This window comes from Chiroxiphia lanceolata, chromosome 8 (assembly GCF_009829145.1).
Source record: "Chiroxiphia lanceolata isolate bChiLan1 chromosome 8, bChiLan1.pri, whole genome shotgun sequence".
NCBI classification, from domain to species: Eukaryota; Metazoa; Chordata; class Aves; order Passeriformes; family Pipridae; genus Chiroxiphia; species Chiroxiphia lanceolata.
The window spans coordinates 21,488,740-21,512,348 of NC_045644.1; the positions used below are offsets into that span (position 1 = coordinate 21,488,740).

The 23,609-nt window shown below is 40.8% G+C and overlaps 2 protein-coding genes across 8 annotated transcripts in view; one reads left to right on the forward strand and one right to left on the reverse strand.

Annotated features, from left to right (window-relative positions):
* Positions 1–1,192, reverse strand: part of SYNPO2L (synaptopodin 2 like) — a 38,756-nt gene extending 37,564 nt beyond the window's left edge. The window contains exon 1 of the mRNA XM_032695745.1: positions 151–1,192. Coding sequence (XP_032551636.1) covers positions 151–255 — 105 coding nt within the window. The 5' untranslated portion in view covers positions 256–1,192. The remainder of the gene's footprint in view (positions 1–150) is intronic.
* A 1,594-nt stretch (positions 1,193–2,786) lies between these two features.
* SEC24C (SEC24 homolog C, COPII coat complex component) overlaps positions 2,787–23,609 on the forward strand; it is a 38,846-nt gene continuing 18,023 nt past the window's right edge. The window contains exons 1-8 of one of the 7 annotated variants that reach the window (XM_032695737.1): positions 2,787–2,842; positions 10,455–10,657; positions 13,626–13,712; positions 16,178–16,319; positions 17,207–17,385; positions 18,780–19,229; positions 20,535–20,665; positions 21,862–21,930. In XM_032695737.1, the coding sequence (XP_032551628.1) occupies positions 10,483–10,657; positions 13,626–13,712; positions 16,178–16,319; positions 17,207–17,385; positions 18,780–19,229; positions 20,535–20,665; positions 21,862–21,930 (1,233 nt within the window). In that variant the 5' untranslated portion in view covers positions 2,787–2,842; positions 10,455–10,482. Of the gene's footprint in view, positions 2,843–3,332; positions 3,530–3,615; positions 3,634–5,358; positions 5,462–10,454; positions 10,658–13,625; positions 13,713–16,177; positions 16,320–17,206; positions 17,386–18,779; positions 19,230–20,534; positions 20,666–21,861; positions 21,931–23,609 lie in introns of those variants that run through there. The other 6 variants (XM_032695738.1, XM_032695740.1, XM_032695739.1 and 3 more) reach the window with 6 other exon arrangements.

The window sequence follows — 23,609 nt, forward strand, 5'->3', positions numbered from 1 at the left end:
CCACACCACCCAAGTTTTCCTTCTAAGATCTGCTGCCATAGTAAGGAGTTCCTGCATTCCTTAACAGCAGTGAAAGATGCCCGACTCAGTAGGGATATAAGAGTTCAGCAGAACAACTTTGCGCTCACGGTTCACATCTCAAGGTCCTACCTTTGACACTTGAAGGGGTCTTTTCTGCTCTGAACCCCCTTGCAGGCGGAAGCCCCAGGGGGCACCTCCAGACAGAGTGATGAGCATTTCTTCTTCAGCTCCCATGATTTCTATGCTTTAGATATTTTGTCTTCCCAACTTCAAAACAGATTCCAGTTCTTAACAGGCAGTATCTTCTATTCCCATCTTCACAATTCACAACACCACTCTCCAGTCCCCCAAAAGGCCCTCTGCTCACTTTCTCCCTGAAGTTCACACACACACAAGACAGTTGAGACTGTCAAGCCCAGCCTTCACTGCTCTTCTGGACTCTCAGCTGCTGCTCTGCCTATGATTAGACATTTGATTCTGCTCTTGGTAAGGGGCCAGAGTTGTCCTACACACGTGTCATGTCAATCTCACCCTCTGTGCCCCCCCCCGCATACACGATGGATCTCTCACAGGAGGGTGGCTGAAAATAGCACACCTCCTGTCTCTCCAGAGCTTTGTTTGACACTTTTAAAGCTGGAAGTAAAACTTAAAAATTAAAAAGCATTTCAGTAATAATTTTATTTCTACTTCTCATTCCAAATGTAAACCCTACAGCCATCCTGTACTCAGGATTCATTAGCGTGAATTTCAAGCAAGGACATGTCACAGGCACAAACTTGTACAAGATCAGGTGATAGCACCTGACCCTATGAAATCGAACAAAAACAGCTTGCAAGTGATACGCTCTCCACTTGTTTGCTCCATGCAGCTGGTGTTACTAACTACACAGTAGCACTATGTGCCTGCCCTGAAAGCCTCAGGCAGACTATAGATGTACTGTGCTCCCTCTGCAGCTTGTTGCTCCCTGACATCCCCTACATCCACTCATAATATTAGACACTGGGACAAGTATAGCTGGGATTAGCTACACAGACAGGATTCAAACAGTTCTCTGCAGGGCATTGCTTACATAGACTCCACGGCCAAGAGAACGGCTTTGAACCCAGATAGTAGAATAGTTTGGGTTGGAAGGAACCTTTAAAGATCATCTAGTCCAGCCCCCCTCTAATGAGCAGGGGCATTTTTCAACTAGATCATGTTGCTCAGAGCCCCATCCAATAGCTTGAGTGTTTCCAGGGATGGGGCATCTGCCACTTCTCTGGGCAACCTGCCCCAGTGTTTCACCACCCTCATTGCAAAAGATTTCTTCCTTATATCTAGTCTAAATCTACCCTTTTTTAGTTTAAAACCATTACCCTTTTTCCTATCACTACAAGCCCTACTGAAGTCTGTCTCCATCTTTTTTATGAGCCTTTTTAAAGTATTGAAAGGCCACAATAAGGTCTCCTCAGAGCTTTCTTCAGGCTGAACAAGCCCAGTTCCCTCATCCTTTCTTAATAGGAGAGGCCTTCACCCCATCTGATCATTTCATGGCCTTCCTCTGGACCTGCTCCAATGGGTTTATGTGTTTTCTGTGCTGAGAACCCCCGAGCTGGACTCAGGACTCCAGGTGAGGTTTTACTAGAGTTGAGAAGAGTCCTTCAGTGATTTTCTTTTGAATCATGACAGGCAAGACCTCCTGGCTATCCCAAGCCAGGGAGTTATAGAAGAATTAAAATCCATGTTCCCCCTTTGCTACAAGGCTTTAAGCATAACTTTCTGTTAGGATCCTGAGGACAAGTTTAGCTCTTCCTTATTCTGCAAGTGCTCACCTCTCAGTGACTAATATATATTTTACAGATATCTGTGATACCCTAACATGCAGAGGATGTAGTTTTGCTGTGACACCATTACTTGGTTGACTATTCCATTGCCAGTACTACCACACTTCTCATCCAGTGCTGGTGGGCACACACCAACACCATCATAGGACACTAAAATCATCAAGGTTGGAAGAGACCTTTAAGATCATCAAGTCCAATCATCAACCAGATCCAGATGCCTTTTAAGCACCTCCAGGGATGATGACTCCACCACCTCCCTGGGCAATCTATTCCAATGCCTGAGCACCCTAACAGTGAAAAAAAAATTTTCTAATATTTAATCCGAATTTCCCCTGTCTCAGCTCTAGGCCATTTCCTCTAATCCTTTCACTGCAGGCATGGTAGAAAAGACCAGTCCCCATCTCACTACAACCTCCTTTCGGGTAGTTGTAGAAAGTGATGAGGTCCCCCCTGAATAAACAAACTCAGTTCCTCCAGCTGTTCATCACAAGATATGTTTTCTAATCCTTTCACGAGCCTTGTTGCCCTTTGCTGGACACGCTTCAAGAGCTCAATGTCCTTTTCAAAGTGAGGGCCCAGAACTGAAAGCAGCACTCGAGGTGTGGCCTCCCCAGTGCCGAGTACAGCGCGATGATCACTGCCCTGATCCTGCTGTTACTCGGTAGTGAACAGTCTTTGCATCTTGGCGCAGAACTGGCCCTGGTTGCTCCCATGTCGCGGTCCTTCACAGGCCGCTCGTGGGACACGTGGCCAAAAGCTCCACGGTCTCGGCCGCGCCCTTCCCGCAGTTCTGCGGCCCGTGCGGGCAGTGCCGGCCGGGCCTGTGCGGGACGGGCTCCGCGGCTCCTCCCGCCCCACCGGGACGTCACCGGCCGCGGCCTCCCGGCGCCTGCGCCGCATCCGGGCCCCGGCGGGCGGAGCGCGGACGTGGCAGCGGCGGGCGGGGAGCGGCGGGGCGGGAGCCGGAAGCGGGCCCGGCAGCGGCGGCGGCAGCGGCGGTGAGTGAGGCCCGAGCGGCTCTGGGGGGCCGGGGCTGCCGGCGCGGCCGTGCGGTGCCCGCTGCGGGCGGGTGGCACCGTGCCCGGCGGCCCGGCCGCGGCCCGAACCTGCGGCGCCGTCGCTTCCTCCCCCGCCGAGGCGCCGAGGCCCGGCGGCCCCGGTGGAGTGTGGCGTTGGGCCCGCCGTGCCCCGCGCCAGGGGCGGCTCCGCAGAGCCCCGGGGCTCCCGGGAACGCGTCGGGCGGGAGCGCCCGCACCGCCCGCGGCCCGGCGGGGACCGGCGGCCTGCGGGGCCGGGCGGCTCTCGGCGGGGCCTGCGCTCCTGGTGCCCGGGCTGCCCCGAGGGGCCCTCGGCGTCCCGGTGTGGTGCGGCGGCTCCCCGCACTGCGAGCCGGGCCGGCGCTCCCACCCGGAGAACAGAGCGCTGCTTTTCGGCCCCGGTGCGCCGCGAGGCAGATACCCCTCTGCAGCCTTCCTAATCTCCTGTAATCCGCGGAGCCTTCCCCTAGTGTTTGCGCTGTGCTGTTCAATCTTCCATTCATTCGAGCTCGGTAAAGCATGGTCGTCCCGTGCGGAGACCCGGCGGCTGAGATTGGTTCCATTTGGTTGTGAAACTTAGTGGTGGTCTAAGGAAGGAGGAAAGGAAAGGAGATGGCATGATCCGAACACAAGTGTAGTCTTGAAAAGGTGGTTATGCAATATGGCACTCTTGCTTTAAAGGTGTTTGTTTTCTGTTGTTGGAGTTCGCTTTCGTTCTTTCAGGGCAATGCTTTTTATGGAGTACAGTGAAGGTTAGTTTCCTTTTCTTTAGATTCGGAACGTACTTGAGTATTTTTTGCAGTATGCGTGTGTGATGTCTTAGCTCTGAGATCTTTGTCAGAGAGACTTTGCAAAACCATCCAAACTCGGCTGTAGTTGAAATTCTGTTTAACCTTACTGGCTGATGGAAGTGGTTGATGAAACATAGGTGAATTGCTTACATCTATGTCAGAAGTTGTCCACAAGAGTTAATATTTTACTATCATGTAAATACACAGATTTTTTTCAGTTTAGTGCTCAGCTGATCTGTAGCCATTAATGTGATAATTCCATAAAAATATTTTCCCATCTTTTCTGTTACAGGTTTCTCTAGTCAGTTTTACCAAGTGTTGGGGGGGATGTTGGACAGAAATCACCATCTGAGACATAACAGGCAGTTATTTTTTGTTGTTGTTGTTGTTTACAAGCAGTGTAAAACCACACCACTAGAATGGGAGGTGACTGCTGATTTTGTACTAAAGTCTTCATTAATATGAAGTTGTCCTGAGTAAGTTTAGGGAACTTTGGCTTTAACTTTTTTTTCTTTCCACCAAACTTCTAGTAGAGTAGGTGTTCCAGTTATGGAATGGATAGAAATATATGTAACCTAAAACTTCAGAGCCTTCCTCTTTAGAGGAGACTTCCTTTCAGTCACATATGCACACTGTCTGTGGAAGCATAAGCATTTCTATCCATTTTTATGTGGAATAGGTTCTTGCTTCTGGAACTACCCCTTCCTGCTTGAGGCTATGCCGCTCAGGATTCTTTATTGCTATAGGCAGACTGTAAAGTGGACATTGATATAAAGAATATGTCCTTGCTTCTTAATATGCTGTGACATTCACTCCAGGTTCTAATTTCATCATGAAAGCTGAGTTATAGTAGTGAACAGACACCTAAAGGATCGTTTCTTTAATGAGTTGTTTGGTGCTTGTACCTCTTTGAATGTTTTTTTTCCTACTACTGTAGGACTATATTATCTTCCTGTAACACTTACTATCAAAAGAAGGGTCAAAAATCCAAAGAAGAATTGATGGTTGGCTAAGGAAGGGCAAGGTACAAAGAGTGACTAACAGTGATCAACAACAAGGTCTCCACAGAAGAGAGAAAGTGGATGTTTCTTGTACTTCAGGCTTGAAAAGCTGTGTTAGGGTTAATTTGTGAAGATAGAGCTTGTTTTTATATATTCAGCAAGATTCATTGTTAACATAGAAAGCACTAAAAGACAGTGTAAACTGGGCAGTAGGTATTAGGAAAAACTAATTCTGACCTCTTTTTGTTTCTTGCAAGTGATGGAAATTGTGTAAAGCATACTTGTGTAGAGGAAGTCAGAGCACAGAAATTTTGGATGAAAGATGGTCATAGTTACAATGTATGTGAAGAAATCTCGTTTAGCATTATAAAATACTTTTCAGTCTTATTCCATGTAGTCCTATTCTTCTCTTCTTCCTTCTGGCCTCTTCTCTAAACTCGAAACTCCTCATGTAACCTTCTAATCAATTATACTTCTGCAAGGTTCATAGGATTGAGTCAGATGACTTCACAAGTAACATGCATGTGGAGGTATCTAAGAAAGAGAGAAATCTTTTACTATGATTTTGTTGGTGGTGTATTTTCAGTGACTTTTGCTTCCTCAGGGTTGCTCTTCAGAAGCAATGCTCATAACTGAGTGTTTTTCAAATCTTTTCCTAGAGCTGTATTACAGCAATAGAGATGTGAATCAGTCCCACCAGGAGACTTCAGTCATAAAAGAGTATAAAATGTTATTGAAGTAAAAATATGATGGTGATGACAAGAGTTGGAAATAGTGATAGTTTTAAGGTTAATCAAGACTAAGCTGGGTTTTTTGTATTCCGTATTTAACCACTTTCACTCTTGTAACCTGTATGTTGTATTGTACCTTGCCTAAGGTGATGAATTGGCCTAAAAAAGATGGGTTTGATGTGACCCTTCTTTAGATGCACATAGAAGTGATCAAACCTTAGATGCATTTTGAAAACTGTGTCTTGTACCTTTCATGGACTGCTAAATGTTTCTAGCAGTAACTCAAAATGCATAGGTGCATTTTGAGAATATGTCCATAGATAAAGAAAATATTACCTGTGGTGTGACAAGTTGAGAATCTGCCCAGGTGGAAAGACAGAGTACCACATCTTACAACCAAACTGGAGTCGGTTCCACTGTTGCCATTTGGATTGATTTGGACAAATGTAAGGGAGGCATGTGTTAAAATGGCCCATGTGCTTCTAGATTACTTGCCAGTCTGTGATTTCCAGGATATGAGCTTCTCTTCCAGGATTTTCTATAGAAAAACAAAACAGGAGTTTTTTATATCTGAAAAGAACTAAGTGTTCCATGAGTGCCTGTAGAAGACCTGGTAGTCAAGCTGTCAGTGAAACAAAAGCAAGGACATCTGCCTTTTCAAAGATCGTTCTTAGCACCAGAGTCTAGGTCTTTATAAGAATAGCAAAACTTTGCTACTTCTTCCAGGAAGTTGTAGCATGGAAGCATTAAAGGCACCGTGGGCAATATTCTGAATTGGTCTCTGAGAATGCTGATTGTCCTCTTCTGTCCCTTTTTCCAGAAGGGAAATGTTTGATTTCTGTGTTCAGAAATGAAGTAGACATATTTCCTTCAGTTTCAGCATAATAATAGGAGGCCATGCTGTTGTCTTGGGCTGTGTGTGTGTGGGGTTTTTTTGTTGTTTGTTTTGAGGGGGTTGTTTGTTTGTTTTTTAAAGTATCAGTCTCCCCAGAAGCTGAAGCAAACAAGCCTTTTCTTTCTCAGGACCGGTAGAAAAGGCACTAACATCTTTCTGAAGGAAAGTCATTTTGTTGTATACCTTTCCTCTAGAAGTGAACAAGAACTGATGAGATCAAGCTTTTCAGTTTCAAGAGGAAGTTAACAGTGAATGCAGACCATTAGAAATGATGAATATGCAGTTTTTAGTCGTTTGGGAGATTTGCTCATTGAAACAAGCTCATATGAATCACTAGGTTTTTTTACAGCAGGCCATAAAAACTTCACTGTGGTCTGATTCGTTTGGATACTAAGGAATCCGGAAGCTATTGTAAAAATTAAAATATTCCAGCCCCGCCTCCAGTATTCCCGTGTATTTTCCTCCCATCAGTTTGTGGCTGATCAGCACTGGTTGTCTCTCTTGTATAACACACAGCTTTCTGGTAAAATTGTAGCTGTGTAACTGTGTTGACTAAAACTTCCATGGTCAACTGCCTTTATGCAGAGGAGCAGAAAATGGCATAGAGCGACTGCTTTGTGCTTTGCAGGAAAGTTGTTTATGGTAATGACCACTTTTCATAGCATTTTTCCTGTAGTGTCAGTCCTGCTTATTTGAGCTTTGTGTATCGTAACTGCTGAGTAGTAATATCATGATCAACACCATGTGTTAGTATTGTGTTTGGCTTAGTTTTGGTAATATGTCACTACATGCAAAGGAATATCCTCAGTATTTTTACCCAGTGAAATGGCCTGTTTTCTTCATTTCTACCTGTCTGGTATATGTCTTATTTCTGTGATTCTCCACACCACCACCCCCCTTCATGTCATAAGAAAGAGCATAAAATTCTCCCTTTCTCCGTATCTCTTCAAGTGACCAAGTTCTAATTTAAAGATACATGTTTTTTGAGTGGAAACAACATGAATGTTTGATACAAATAACTTGTACTGGGGAAGGAGGAAAATGGACTCATTCAGTGACAACTGTCTTCCACCTTCACAGAGGCAAGATACTCTTGGCCCTGCCCTTGTGGTATTTCCCATCAGTGATGAGCAAGCATGCCACTGGCCTTATGTTTAGAGCAAGTCCAACAACCGAAATTATGACGCAGCCTTGTCCTCAGCTTCAGCACTGGACTTGTTCTCAAATCTCCCTCCTTGACCCTCTGCCAGTGTAGAGCAAGCATCAACTTGTGCTGTGGTGGAGATTAGCCTGTGCTGGCTGGCACATGGGATAGCCGAAGGTCTGAGGTATATCACACCAAGCTTTCAGTTGGGACACTGAGTTAGAACCATCTCCTTTGCGTAGCTACTTTTTCCATAAAAGTGCCAGAGATTATCTCAAAACTCTTTTTCTCTGTAAGTTGTGCATTACATCAGCTTACCTCTTGCTTTTGGTGTTATTGTGGAGAGAACAACAAGCTGACAGATATTACCTGCTCAGGCAGGAAATACTGATATTCACGTGATGGAGGGGAGAGATGGCTGAAAAGGAAATAGCAAAAGATTGTCAGGTAAGATCACTTACTGAGTACAGCAGTTAAGTCAGAAGTGGTTTGCAGGGGACATACTTGAGTTCTTATCCCATCATGCTTTAGAGAAAAAAAAGCATGAAAGATTGATCTTCTGCCCTGTAGTAATTCCTTGTTCAAACATTCCATGTTCCCCTGTTCAGGGATTTCTATAAGTGTAACTTGTGAAGAGTGTCTTAATCTTGTGAGATGCTGCTACTATATCTGCAGCTCTTCGTGGAGGAAGGACCTGTTTGCAGGAGCAATGACTAGAAGCCAGGTTCCTCGTGCACAGTCTAATAAGCAGGGGCAGGAAGAAGAGAAAGCAACCCTCCTTCCTTGCCAAAAAGCCCTGCCCAGATGTTCCAAGATGTGTGGGTATAGTAGGATTCTCTATGCATTCTTCCTTCCCTGTACCCCCACCTTTGCAGGAGACATTCTCCTGCTTTTCTGTTTGTACTGGACAGGAGGTGGCTGAGAGTAGGTCTGTGATTGCAGTGTGGTGACACTGGTTGCAGTACTGGGAAGGAAGAGGTAAACCTTCCAGAGAGCTTGGGAAGGGAGTAGGTCCCAAGGTCCAGATTTCCTGGCCCCAGTCAGGTTAGACTGTTTTGGAGAACTGAGTCAAGGGTGGTGTGGAAACCAGAATTTTTGAAGATTACACATGATAAACATGACAGCAAGAGAAGAGTCATGTTTAAAACCAGTGCAGGCTGATCAAAAACTCTGTCACACTGCTGTAAGCTGTTGCAAATGACATATTGCTTTCAAGAGCAAATTGCCTTTAAATATTTAGATGAGTTCTTTTCTAAACAAAAGCCCTATCTTTACCTTTATACAAAAATGTAAAACTTCATTTATTTCCTTTCATGAAAGTTTAATATCTAATTTCAGAGTAAGTATTAGCAGTTTTAGTATTGACATTTGTCATGTTTACTAGCTATAGGAGGTTAAATGTATTTTTTATGTATTCTGCTAGCTTTTTTTTCCTGTAAATAATTAGATTACTCTGTTGTGATTTCTGTAGTTTGCCTTTATTATATGTTTGGATCTGAAAGAATTTCTTCATGCAGGTTATTCTTACAGAACTGTAGTTCCTTTAGTACATTTGCTATACAACTGTGGTATCAGTTGCTGAAATAATTCTTTGGCATCATATTTTTGATAATGTAGAGAACCAACCTTAGCATTATTTGGCATAGGCTAATCAGTGTGTAGGCAAACCAGCTTGGGTATTTGTTAAATGCTTGAGTTAAACTGTAGATTCCTTGTAGGGTTTTGCCTCAACTGTCTGGTGGCTGTTGCAGCTCTGTCTCCTCTGTGTTAAGATTTACTGTGTATCTTTAACACACAAGTTCATTGTACTATTTGGAGAAAAGTAGGAGGGCAACATTAGTTTTTTTGCTTTAACTGTACCTTGCATTTTTATATAAACTGAAGTTTTTTAGTAAATAATTTAATTGTGTTAAATACTTCTCTTCACAGTGTTAGTGTAGATAGCCTTAGCTGAATAGGATAACAGTGACATATGGAGTGTGCAAAGGAGTACAGGGAATGCAAAATATTCCTATGAGAAACACAGGATGAAGGAATCTCCTGCCCATGAAATCATCTCCTTAATTCTCCACAACTGGAGGGCACTGTGGCTTGTCTGCCTGCTTGATACCCTGGTATTGTAAGAATTGCCTGCTTGGTTTGGGGGTCTTACAGTGACATTTCTGTTTTTTTCTTTATAAAAGCAAGTCAGTTTCTTTATATGAGTTAGGGGAATTGGGAGTCTGTCTGTTCAGCTAGATTTCTTGCATAAGTTTGCTAAGAAATGTCTCTCCTGTCTCTGATGCTCTGTTTCAGGTCTTACACTTCTGTGTAACTCCTTTAGTGCCAACTTTGCCTGTGATGATTTTTCATTTTGAACATCTTTCTTAAGTGAACATTCTGACTTTGGAATATCTTCCTTTTCTGAGATTTATGTACATAACAAGAACTTTAAATAATCTATTGTTAAAAAAAAAAAAGGTTAGAGCCCCCTATGTTGGTCCTGTTCTAGATTCTATCAAACACTTGCAGCAGCTGCCTTTGTGGATGCTGATGTGTGTGTCGCTTGTAGCAAGGAAATGTGATCCAGTAAACTAACACAGAGGTGAAAGCTGACCTTGTTCAGTGTTATGTTAAGGAATCACTCATCTATGTCATGAAATCTGTTTTCTGTTGGTCTGATACTCTCTGAGGTGGCAGTAGTTCATAAGGTTTCTCAGGAAGCTTGATAATAATCTATTGTGGAATAGCAAATGATGGTACTTTTATCTTAGATGATGATCACAAGTCTAACCAGGAGGAAGCACTGAAAAAGTCAATTAGAAAACACAGTTTCTGAAAATACAGGTTTTTAACTAGCTCTCATAAAGCATTTATCTTACTTGGAAAAATTGCTGTGCAAGAGTAAATTACCATTAATGTTTTACCTTCCCAAATATCTTAGGAGCTCTCATTTATGACAAAACGGTAGGGAAGTCAGCCAGTTTGGTTTTATGTCTGCTAAAAGCCATTTTTCCCCCCCCTTTTTGCAGGTGAGATTAGTTTGGGGATGTGAATACAATGAGTGTAAACCAGCAAGCTCACACGGGGCCTCCTTATGGGCAACCTCAGCCTGGATATCAGGGATACCAGCAGCCTGCCTACGGAGGACAGTCACTGCCAGGGGTTCCTCGGTCACAATATGGAGCTTATAATGGTCCGATGCCAGAATATCAACAGCCAGTCCCTCCACAAGGTACTTCTCAGTCAATACTTTAAAATTGATAACCTGTGAATTGTGGTGTGCATGACTTTTTTTTTTCTGTATACTTCCTGTTGTAAGTCTTTTTTGTCGTACCAATTATCTTTTTTTCTGTATGTTACTTACATGATGTTAAAAATCATGTTCTTCTGTATTCTGAGGTTATTGTTCTGTCACTTGTCCAGTTTAGTAAGGCTTACTCTTGTTTTTAATAGCTCATAAAATTAACAAGTTGAGAAACGACCTGCTTTTCTCTGTATGTCTGTGCCCCCGTGGTACTGAAGTACTTGACTTGAGCAGTCTTCCTGATGAGGTTGTGAGCAGTTAGGGGCTGCAACAGATTTATAATTGAGAGTGCCTTACATTATTACATAGAAAGATCTGCACTCCATCCTAAAAGATTAAGACACAACTCTTACGAATACAAATACAAAAGTGTATTGGGAACTATTTTCTCTAATGCCTTTCAACTCAATAGACAGTTTTGTGGACATGTGGCAAGCTTATGTGTTCCAGAATTTCACTGATTCTGCGGGATCATATCCCTTGTTATTTTTGTTTGTTAGAAAGAAAGAAAGTAGTTCAACTTTTGTTCTCCTGTTTTCAAAAGAAACGCTGACTTAAAATTATTAGAGAAATTTGTGAGTTTTTGTTTTCAAGTATTTGAATTGCTTTGGGAAATTAATAGTGACTTTAACATGTGATATGTAGAGGAGAAAATACTGTTGCTTTGATAGAAGTGTGTCTGCCTTTTCAAATCGTGGCGATGAATTCAGTTTTGCTGAAATAAGCACAACGTGAACTTAAAAATGTTCATTTGGATTTCAGATGGGTATTCTAAGGTAATAAGGACTATGCTGATCATGCTAACGGTCTCCATATTATTCCCCCCTACAAGTACATCTTGAATCTTTTGCAACTTACTGAATTTTAAACCAGATTCAATGAGAAGCGTGGAACAACAGAAGTGCCTGTAGTTCTCTTGAAACTAACGGAAGTGGGAAACTGAAGTTTGGGTGCTGAATAAATACACTGTGGGACTTTTGTCTGGAGTTAGTAGAGTAATGAAGAAGAGGAGTTAAGTGTGGTGTGGTAAAGAATGAATTATTCAGTTGCTCCATCTTCCTTTTCTTTCCTTAATCCTCTTCCTCCCATGCTCTCAATAAATGTCTTCCAACAGCACTTTTAATCTGAGAGTTTTGAGCTAATTTCACAAAGGGTTTAAATTCCTATAAAACTAGTGAAAATCAGCTCTGAGCAGAGGAAAGAAACTGCGTCCTGGGAAGGCAGAGGCAGAGCTCTTAAGCATTGAGTGCTCTGTTTGGCTGCTCACTGTAGCCATTGTTTCCTGTCCAGTGGAAGGAATGGGGAGAAATTGGACTTGCTTTAGTGATGGAGAGAAGGGAATTCAAGAAGAACAAAAATTAGTACAGATTTGGAAAAGTTTCATCAGTGCAGCTATTTATAAAAAACAGGTTTTGGCTGTTAGCAATACGAAGAATGTTTGGGGTATTTTTGAAAAGAAACTGATGAGCATCTTCCATCAGATACTTCAAGAATTTTTAGATTTTACATGCGTTGCATTTATTTTTAAGATAATTAACTTTTTTTTTCTGGATTATTTCTGGTTTGCCTTTTTAAATTTTGGAACAGGAAAAATGTGGTTCATGACAGCTCAGTAAGGACATACCTAGATATCTTGGTAACATTCACATAAACTTGTGCAGATAAAAAATGCAGGCTTTGTTTGTGCCAGTAATGATTGAAGATGGTGTTACACTGAGGGCAACAAGATGATCTCACTTGGACCACAAAACTGTATTGCACTACTCAAGTTGTGTCTCGTGTACTTTATTAATATATCAGGCAAAGACCAACCATAGTTTGTGGAGATGTTTCTTCCATCTTTTCTGCTGAGACCATCCTTCCTGGAGTTAGCAGTCTGTATTAGGGAAATCTCAGTTGTCAGGCTGTGTGTTTTGGACCTGTTACTGCTCAGGATTCCTGTCTTTAGAAGGAAGGAATGTAAAATTCGGAGCACTAACACAAGAGCAAGAAGTTGACTTGTGAGTGGCTGCTGAGTATGACATCCAGGTGGAAGTGAGAGTCAAACAAACAACGTATTACCAGAGATAGCGGACGAGTGATAGTAAAGATACTGACAGTTATCCTTTCTACCACCATCTCCATCAGATGTTTATTGCAAGTCTTTGTAGCAAGACCTTTTGTAGCTGCATAATGTAGACGAGAGAGAATTAATTTCAGAGGCGCTAGAGCAACAGGAATTTAGGGAACACTGAGGGGTGAAAGGAAAACTGCCAGTGTTATTCTATGATCTCAAATTAGTTGTCTTAGGGATTTACTTTGAAAATAACAATAAAATTGCTTAGAGGACTGAGTAGAGAAGTGATGGGAACAGGTGCCAGCCTCAGTCAGGTAGTCTTTCTCATATGATTTATGTGACAATCCCTAACTCTTAACTAAATGGAATTGTGGGAATGCCGTGACAGTGATGATAGTCTTTCTTGGGACCAGAAGTGGAGTGCTGTGGTGCTGCTGTCTGAAAATAGCTGCTTCTTGCTGTGAGAGTGTTGAAAGAACCAGGACAATTTTGCCCCAGTCTTTCAGTTAGTCTATTTATTGGTTTCCTTCTGATGAGGTCATGCAGCTAAGAGTGCAAAGACAATTATCTGAATACCAGGAACAATTAGGCTGCGGCTGGGTTGTTTTATTTTGTTTATGAAACTGTTAACACTTGTATTAGTGTAAAGACAGGAACTATGTTGGTAATATGTTATGTATGGTAGAACAGGGGGAGTGTAGCTTAAGGAACAATGTGGTAAGTGATATGAATTTTGGGTATATGATATTTTTTGCACTGTAGACTGTCCTTAGCATTGGAAACACTGTCTCTTGGTGCTTTCTCTCAGGCTTGATTTACTGGTGTATTCTGTCTTTCCAGGTTACTTTCCTTCCTTGGGGTTCCCTTCGAAGGGCTCTCCTGTATCTCTCAACTCTGACAGTTCTTCTCTTGCACCTAATTTCATAGGTAAATGGTGTCCTTTCTGTGGGAGTGTTTGTGCTGTCACTTCTTCTGTGCCAAGTTGCTATTTAATATGGATACTTATCTCAGAGGTGTGGGTACCTGATTATTCAGGCAGAGGTGGGTGGGACACTTCCCAATCTATTTGTAGGCAGCATTCCAGAAGCATAAATAGGATATGAAGAAATAATCCTAGTAGAAATCCCTTATGCATGCAGATTCATAGATAAAACCTGACTTATGACTAATGTTTTCTGAAGTCTAATTTCAAAAGCTGAATTGGCCCATTCAGGTTCTGTCAGGTAAAATCCTTAGTTTAAAAGAATGCAGTCTCCCACTTGAGAGGGAAAGTGAGGTTTGAAATGATAACATTGCAAAGAAATGTTACTGGAAGTCATGAGATTTTTATGGCTTCTGCTTTCATTTAAGGGAAGAAACAAGTTTTTAGCTCCCTTGGCTATACTTAGAAACCAAATATATATTAGGAATAATTATGATTCGAAAAGCTGGGACTTGAATAAGGAAATATTTTTTCAAAACCAGCAATCAAGATGTAAGAATTAGAAATGCTACAAGAAATCGTATTGTATTTTTCCTTCTTTCCAAGTAGTGGTATTTTGGAATAGCTGTTTCTAGTGGTGTCCATTTGTTCAGAAGATTAGGATGTTGGAATTGAAGACCAGATAGTCTTGGGGCTTTGAGGAAAATCACAGGAAATTTCCATTTTGCTGTAACCTTGATTTTGAGGTCTGTGATGAGAAAGAGCAACATCTCAAAGATGTTGGAAGGGGAACTTGAGTATTCCTCAAGAGTAATGAATCTTAGGCTAATAAACCATTAGATCCCTATACCTGTTCAAGTGATTTTTTTTTTCAGTGTCTGTTTGAGCAGTCTGTGGTAATGGTTACAGAAGTATATTTGTGACAAGATCTAGAAAATGAATACTTCCAAAGCTTTTTCTGAAGCAAGCACATATTTGTCAAATGGTATGCCTGCTAAGTTTGAGGGGGAAAAATTTAACTTAATTTATATTTAAAAAAAAGTGTAGGATCCCTCCAGAAATTGGATTAACTATGCCTTCAAAGACAAGAACTGATAAGACCAAATAGTTTACATGTACTATCAAAGGAAAGAAATTGCACAATAGATGGTGATATATCAAATCAACTGGAAAGGTATCAAAAAAGACATTCAGAAATAATATACAAATGGTTAGAGATCGGGAAATGCTTAGCTAGAGAAACAGTAAGACAAAGGTGCTGTAATAGTAGTTTAGAAAAGACAAGATTTAATGAGAGGAAGGTATATAAAAATAGTAAGTGTCCCTAGGAGTAATTAAATCCTAAATCTCAAAATGAAGGACGGGAGGAGGTTTAGTAATAAAGAAAAGAATGCAAGAAATTATGGGTTATTCATGCAAGGCCTAGTTAATTCCTTCCTTGACTTTACATCCCCAAGCTTGCTAAGAATTGCATGTAGCAGATACAAGGTTTCAACTCATGTATTTTCATCTTACTTTGGGGTCTAACTTAGCTGTAGAATTGAGAAATGGCTCCCCCTATTTCCTGTTTCATAATGGTTCCTCACAAGGAGGCTTCTGAGTCCCTTTTAAACTTGCCATGCTGGTCACTGTCAGTGGCACAACAGTGAGTGTGTGCAGCCCTGGTCTCACGGGGCAGTTTATTTAGTCATCTGTGCTTAATGATACCCCATGCCTGAAATAGGTTCCTTTGTGGTTAGCACGCATGGTCATACAGTTGTTCTAATTATCAATATTGTTAACATAGTATTATTAAAGTAGAAGTTTATATTCTCTTTCTTGGAAGTAGGAACTGGAGTTGGTCTGCTGGTATTGTATCCAGTATTGTGCCCTCTGTGGAAAGACTGATTTCTGAGGCAAATATGTTTGGGCTGTGACTGAAACATCTCAGTCTGAAAGATGGGAAAGTATTTGTGTTAGCCTTCAACCTTGAGAGGCTGTAAAGAACAATCTGTGGTGGCTCTCATTATGTTATATATGAACGCAATTAGTCAAATGTAGCTTTTGAAAACTGAATCTACTTGCATAACCTGCTTACCTTACAAGTAGGGAAAACTGACCTCTAATGAACATTAGGTTCCATGTGAATACTTTTCTTGGTCTGCATAAAAATAATTGGACTTGGAGGGGGAAGAATTCAGTAACTTACTGACAAGATGCTTTTTTTTTTCTTCATAAAAGATGGAGTTGTCTTTTGAAGACCCTCCATAACACATATTTTCTGCTTGATCTGTGTGGAGATGGTAACCAGTGACACTGACTAAAAATATTTGTACTTTCATTTTTGCTACTTATAATATAGCTGTATAAATTACTTGTTGCTCGTGGATTATTATACAACAATTCTGCACTGGGATTTTCATGGTAGTTGGTTCAAGTCCTTGTTTCTGTAGTTTGTGATAGTTTAATTTTTTTTTCCTTATATCTGTAGGTTCATTAAGAGCCCCACCAACATCCGGAGCTCCCCCTCCAGTCTCTGGAGCATCACATCCTTCTGGCCACCTGGCATACAGTCAGTTTGATCATGGAGATGTGCAGAATGGGATTCCAGCCTCAGCAGCCCCGATGCAGAGGTACATACAAGAAGAGCAAATTGTAACAAAATCCTGCCCTAGTTGACCTATACTAGGTCTAGACCTTTTAGATCTAGAGCAAACTAAATACCTTGGTTTTTTCCTCTGGTGGATATTAACTTTCTTCATTACCTTGTTACTGGTTTGGAACAAGATGATGTGTTAGAAAATAAGTATCTCTGGAGATTAAAAACTTCAGGAAGGGTATAAGCAAATGTCACTGACTGATCAAAGCCACTTCTCCTCCAAAGACTTTTTGTGGTAGTCATTTTCCCTTAAAAAAAAATTCTGATTCCCATAATCTGTCTTGTCTTAAAACTGTTGCATCCACACAGCCATGGTATTTGATGCCTTGGCAGTGTGAATTGATCTCTGGAGCATGTTGCTGTCACTGCTGACTAATTTCTTCATATTGGTTCTATTCCGAGTCCTCTTCTGTCCATTACAGATCCCTGAGTTATCTTCAACTAAAGCTCTTCAGTATCTTCTCCAGAAAGACACTGCCATTACCTCAGTGGTGAAAGTGGCAACAGTCCTGCAGAGTCCAAATCTTTTGAGGAACAGAGCATTTTTTACATAGCTGTGCAGGCCTTACTGTTGCTCACCCTATAGACTCCATTGCAGCGTTTCTGATTCGTTGTGGTAAAGAAAATGGAATTCACAAAAATATAAAATTTGTATTTTAAGAGCTAATAGATTTTTTTGATGAAAGGGATTCAGATCCTTGCAGGATATGTAATTATTTTTCCAAAACTGAGTTACAGTGCTTCATGTACATAATTAAGACCCAGTGAGTGTTTATTTGGTAAAACAATTCTAAAAGACACAGAGAATGGTAACATCTTGTATAATGAGGAATCAGTTAAGTTTATCATCTTCCTTCCCAGGCCACCTGCTTCCCAGCCCTTCCTGCCAGGCTCAGGATCCACGCCTGTCAGCCAACCGTCTGCGTTCCAGCAATATGGGCCCCCCCCAGCCAGCGTGCAGCAGCTCAGCAATCACATGGCAGGGATGACAATTGGCACTGCTACAGCCTCTGCTCCTCCCCCAGCTGGACTGGGATATGGTAAGGTTTCCTGGCTACAGAAATGTGCTATTGATTTTCGGGTTTGCTGGTAATTTAGTAAAAGATTTTTTCTTGTCAATGATTCGTTGCCATATGGTTATGGGAACTGTCTGAGTGTTGATATCCACCATAGTAAATAGTAGTTTTCTTAACTAATAATGTCATAATAGGGGAAAACTGAACTGAGACCATTGTAGGGGACAGTGCAGGAAGCACTGCTGGACCTAAATAACAAAGGAGAGTATCAGCTGCCCCTAAGTAAGCTGTTGGAGAGTCTATATGCCTTGCTACTGCTGTGCAGCAGCCCATTCAAAACAAACAAACAAACAAATAATAAAACGGAGAAAGGGCCCTATAAATCACAAAGGGCTGAAATCACTCTGAATGATTCTGTGAAGGGTTCTGCTGGAAGTCAAGAAGAAACTTAATTAAACAGTATAAACTGAATTAACAGTATATATTGAATTTAGATGTATGGTTCTGTTGTATTAGATCTACAATCTCATTGCTATAGATTACAATACTTTTTTTGAATTGAAGACAATCTCATTGCTATAGATTACAATACTTTTTTTGAATTGAAGACAATCTCATTGCTATAGATTACAATACTTTTTTTGAATTGAAGACAATCTCATTGCTATAGATTACAATATTTTTTTTGAATTGAAGACAATCTCATTGCTATAGATTACAATACTTTTTTTGAATTGAAGACTAGAGTTTTGTCTTTAGTATATGTAAACTGGATTGACTAGACTTCTTTTAAATTGTTTTGCTAAGTACTTTTTAACAAGCATCTTGTATTGTAAGGCAAATTTTACAGGAAAATTAGGAGTAGATAGGGAAATGCAGATTTCTTCAGCTTTTTGGCAATGTGTGTTTGTCAAAAATTATCCTCAGAAATAGTACAGTGGTGAATACAGATGGTGATAGTTTCATGCTGTTAAAACCAAAAAGCTCAAAACCATTCTTCATCTACAGGCTCCAAGTGTGGAGTGTGGAGTTAGAGACAGAAACTTATTTTAGTTCAAGAAATTCATAGATAGACTTGTGGTGGTTCTTGCTTTGTATATTCCTGGCTTTGCTCCTTTTTTCTGTCCCTGAATCCTGAAATGTATTCTGATTATGTAAAATAAGCAGCTCAGACTTTGAGAGAGAGAGAACAATGAAAGAATTACCAAGTTTCAGATCCTTTGAAGGAGTTTCAGCTCTCAGATCAATCTAGGAGGATGGTCACTTAAGGTTTGTCTCTGCTAGTATTGGAAAATCGATCTGAAGATGAGAAAGTGGTAGACCTGTTTAGGTAATCTAGGGCAAATGAGTCTTGCTTGCATCTTAATTGTCTTGAGGATAGGAGAAAATGGTATTATATCTTCTTTTATTCTTACCAGGTCCCCCAACATCGGTTCCCCCAGTCTCAGGAAGCTTTAGTCCACCGGGATCTGGTCTCTACACACCTTACTCTGCGACCCAAGGACCCCCTCCCACCAGTGTGCCTCAGGGTCTTCCTGTGGCACAGCCTCCGTTTCCTGGTCAGACAGTATCAACTCAGCGCCTACCTACTCAAGTCCCTGGTTTTGCCCCACCTCCCCCTTCTACAGGGGTTGGACCTTCCTCTTACCCTCCCACCACAGGTGCCCCAAGGCCACCTGCCATGCCAGGCCCACCACTGCCTGGGCAGACACTTGCTGGACCACCGTCATCCCAGCCTAACCATGTAACCTCACCACCACCTCCATCAGCCATGGCAGGGCTGCACCCTGGGCCTCCCATGAGTGGCCTCCATGGACCACCTCCTCCCACTCATCCTCCTCAGCCAGGATACCAAATGCAGCAGAATGGTGAGTATTCCTAGTGGCGGAATTTTAAGTTACGCGTTCTCCGTATTCTGCAAACTGAGAACTAAGTTTCGGGTTTGTTACTTGGCTCCTGGCTGCACTTCAGCACTTCTCTCTTGTTTCCCTGTGCTCATGTCTAAGATAAACAATAGCATGTGTCATTCTAAGATATTTTATCGTACAGGTGTTAATCAGATTAATGTAACTAAAGGAATCCTAGCTTACTTGACCAAAACCTGTTTAGTAATTAGTGTCATAATAATACCAGCATTTGTTATCAACATTTTATTATGGACTTTAACTTGATATCTGCAACCTCATCTGCTAAAAAATAGACATCTAAATACTGAAAAGCCTTATTTTTTATTTTTTAAATTGGTGGCGCTGTGCATATACAATGTATATGAGAGCAGCTGTTGAACATTGAAAAAGGAGTCGCTATGTTTTCTCCTTTAATTCACATAACCGTATTTTGCTCCTTGTAGCTGCTTGCACATCTTAAGTGTGCTTAAAAGTAAGACCAGATAAGCTTTCTGAATTATCAACAGTTTTGGCTGGTTTTGAATCAATAACACCTACAGATAGCTAGGATAAAGTAATCCTGTGCAAATGTTAGGATTGAGAATCCCATCCCCCATGCAGTTTTGCACAACTGGCCAGGTAAATTACTTAAACATATCTGTCCAAATTCCTATAAACTGCAAAAATACTCATGGGTTAAATCGTGCTGTTATTCTGTAAGTGACTGGAATTGTCTAAAATAATGTGAAATAACTACAGGTAGTTACAAAACAAAAGAGAAAATCACACATTAACCTATTACTGTAACCTCAGACCAGCCAAAACTGCCCAAGACAACTCCTTGCATATCTTTAATTTGAAGAATTAGAGGTCATCCACTAGCTTTTTTGGCTGTTTTGTGTGCACTTTCTGTTAGACAGTTCTGCATTTAGACGTTCATAGTGCATGACCTTAATGTGTATTGTAATCATATTACTCTAAAAGTAGTTACATTGGTGTGCTGGTTTTGGCTGGGGTAGAGTTAATAGAGTTCAGACTGAAAATGTGTGTTTCTTTAAGTCTAGTTTTGAGTACTGTATCCATCAGTTTATTGGATTGTTGGTAGAGATGTACCAATCTAAGCTGAAACACTGTGACAAATATGTTTAATCCTAATTAACTGAAAAGCACATAACTTTGTTGTTCTTGAGGGGTTTTTTTATAATGGCAGGAAAAGTGGGAAGTGCCTAAGGAGGAAACACCTAGCATTAAGACCCTCTTTAATTCTGATGTTCCTTTCTTGTTAAGGTTCCTTTGGGCAGATGAGGGGTCCCCAGCCAAACTATGGAGGAGCCTATCCAGGAACACCAAATTATGGAAGTCCACCTGGGCCACCACCTCCACCAAAACGCTTGGATCCAGATTCCATTCCCAGCCCTGTAAGCTTACCTGTTCTTACCAGCGTCACCTCTTCCATAGTGTGTTTGCATAAAACAGAACTGACAAAAACCAGAGCTGAAAACAAGCTGACAAAACCCCTTGTTCTGAGGAACATCAGTCTGTTTTCCTGCTCTACTTTTCTCTCTTATATCCGTCTTCTTTTTTTTATGAATAAGCCCACAGACAGTATTTTTCTTGGTGACTAAAGAGAGGCACTGCATATGGAAATCACTGCTCTAATTCCTCAGGTCTTTTTCTATACTGTGTTACCTTCTGAGAATCCTTGAGGGCTTTTATTAAGCTTGTTTCTCTATATCTGGATTCTTGCATTATGACTTTCCAAGGTGAACTAATTTCAGGTTTTATGGTGACAGTCTGTGAACTGTATGATCCACATTTAAAATATGGTTAGTAGGAGATGATCTTGGTGCTTTTCCTATAATCTGCCAAAAAGCTGGTTTGTGGTTTTTTGGCTCATGAACTCATGATGCTATATCATTCAGTTATGGACAGCTTCTCAATTTGGGATTATCTTTCAGAATGGAGGTTCTGAGAAAGGATGAGCGGTTATGTGTAAAGCTTAGCAGTGATGACTAATATTAAGCCTGGCAGTATTATTGCCACTAGTCTGCTGTGCTGTTCCTTCCACTGCTGCTGCTGCTGTTCTGTACTTCAAAACTGTGAAAATAATTTAATCTTGAGTTACATCTTAGATCTGATGTTTTTCAGAAGTTAATTCCACTTAAAAAAGATTATCTGTTTAGACTCCAGGTTTATGTAAAGCTTATGACTTTTTTTTTTTTTTGTAGAATATGTCTTGAATTGCTTGTCTGCCTTTCTTCTCTTCCACTAAATGGATCTCAAATGGCTTGTGTCAGTTGCCTTCATGTTAGCATGTTCTTAAGGCATAAATCCCCAGTTTCTAACCAAAATGAGCAGGTGAGCCCCTGCCTCTGTTAGCAGTGTGTTCAGAGCTCAAGCCCAATATCCTGGCAAGACAGGTTTTGGGGTCAGTGTATGCTGCAGAAGCTGATGTGTCCTGTTGCATGAACCAATATCCAAATGTATCTAATTCCAGTGCTACAGGTTTGAGTAGAGAGAAGTAACACTGTTACTTTTTGGTTTATTATTCTCTTTTCTTTCTTTCTTTCTTTTTTTTTTTTTGTGGCACTCTTACTTTTTATTAAACAAAAAGCAACTTAATGAGCTGCCACCCCAGCAGAAACCCAGGCACAGAATAGACCCAGATGCAATTCCTAGTCCAGTAAGTGCTGTATATGTGTCAATTGTAGTCTGTGTGTTGGTGACCATCTGTGCATGCCTGAAACCTGAACTTCACCTCGCTAACCCTACATCATTAATCCTTTACCCTTTCCGGCTGTCTTCTGTTTGCCTTATCAAAATGAGTAACATTGCACCACATGAGGTTGTTAAAATCTTCTGTGATAAATGGTGAGGCAATAGAAAGCAGAGTGTTTCAGAAACAGATCATGAAGAATGTCTCCCCTTCTTTGTCTGATCTTTGGGATATCACCTTCATCAGATTCCAACTGGCATTTTCAGTGTAAGCCAATAGTCTGAATGTGCATACAGTGTGTGTCTCATACACAGCATGAGCCTGTGTAGCCATGTTTTCTACCAGTCTGGATCAGAATTTGATTACTGTTCTTGTTGATACACCAGTATTGGGCCAGTGCTTTGGAGTTCTAAAATTGCAGATGAACTGTTTTGTTTTGATGTTAATTCCTGATATAAATCTTCTAGTCGCTTAGGATGAGGCATGGGGAGCTATAAACATTCTCTCATTATCTGTGCTTGTACATAACCATTAAATTTTGAATTTGAAAATTTAATGTTTATGTTAGAGAATCTTACATAAAGAAATTAAAAAGCAGCTACCTTTTGGATGGGAAGAAAAACAAAGCACGTTTGGGTTTTTGTCACCCTGTGTTGCTTCTTCCTCACATTTAGTCAAAGTTCATCATGTAACAGGTACCAGTGGTGAGATCACCAACATCAGTCAGTCTGTTGACTTTTGAAACGAGAATGGATTTATCCTAGAGTAGTCACTGTCTGAAGCTATGGGAGGCTTTCTGCTGGCAGCTTGGAATCCATAGTGAGAGAGTGGAAGTTCTGCCATGCTAACTTCTGCTTCTCAGAATTTACTGTAGGCAAAGGCATATGTGTTTGGTGGCAAAATAAGATCAGAAGAATTAATGTTAACTTAAATTCTTTCATTCACTTATCACTATGGAAATACAGTTTAAACTGTGTACAACTAAATTCTCTGTTCTTAGGCAAAGGTCAGTGGATATTTTAGTAGATTAAAACTGTTCAATAAATTTCCATTATCTTGAGCATATTTGCAATAATGAAGAATTTGAAATATTAAGAAATTTAAGATTTTTACAGGCTTTGAAGTTTAATTCATTGAAAAGTCTACTGAAACTTCACTTTCCATGTCCCCAGAATTCAAATCACAAACCCTTGAGCACTACAAAGTAATGAAGACTTCCACCTGAGCTTGCAAGCACATCTGTCTTTAGGTCAGAGTTGCAGTGGTTAGAAATAAATGCGTACTATGAAAATAGTGGGAAGATAACAGAAAGAAAAAGCGAGGTTACCTATAGACTTCAACTTGAGGATTACAGAAGCTTCTAATTTTAATTTGATTAGAATCATACAAGGGAATAGTACCAAAAATTCCTTTCTTGATCTGAGTTTGGCTTTTATGAGTTCAGATCAGGCCTTAAAACATAAAATATGCTGCTACTAAGAATACTTAGGGAAAAACAGTATTTGCAGCTTGTAATTTATTGATAGTTAAGTACTGTTTGAAATCAAACTGAGAGGTGACTGCTTGACAAAACTTACATTCTTTAGACTTCTTATTTTTAGAGATAGTAATGTTTTTCTCCAGTCCCCTTTTCATTGCCTTACAGA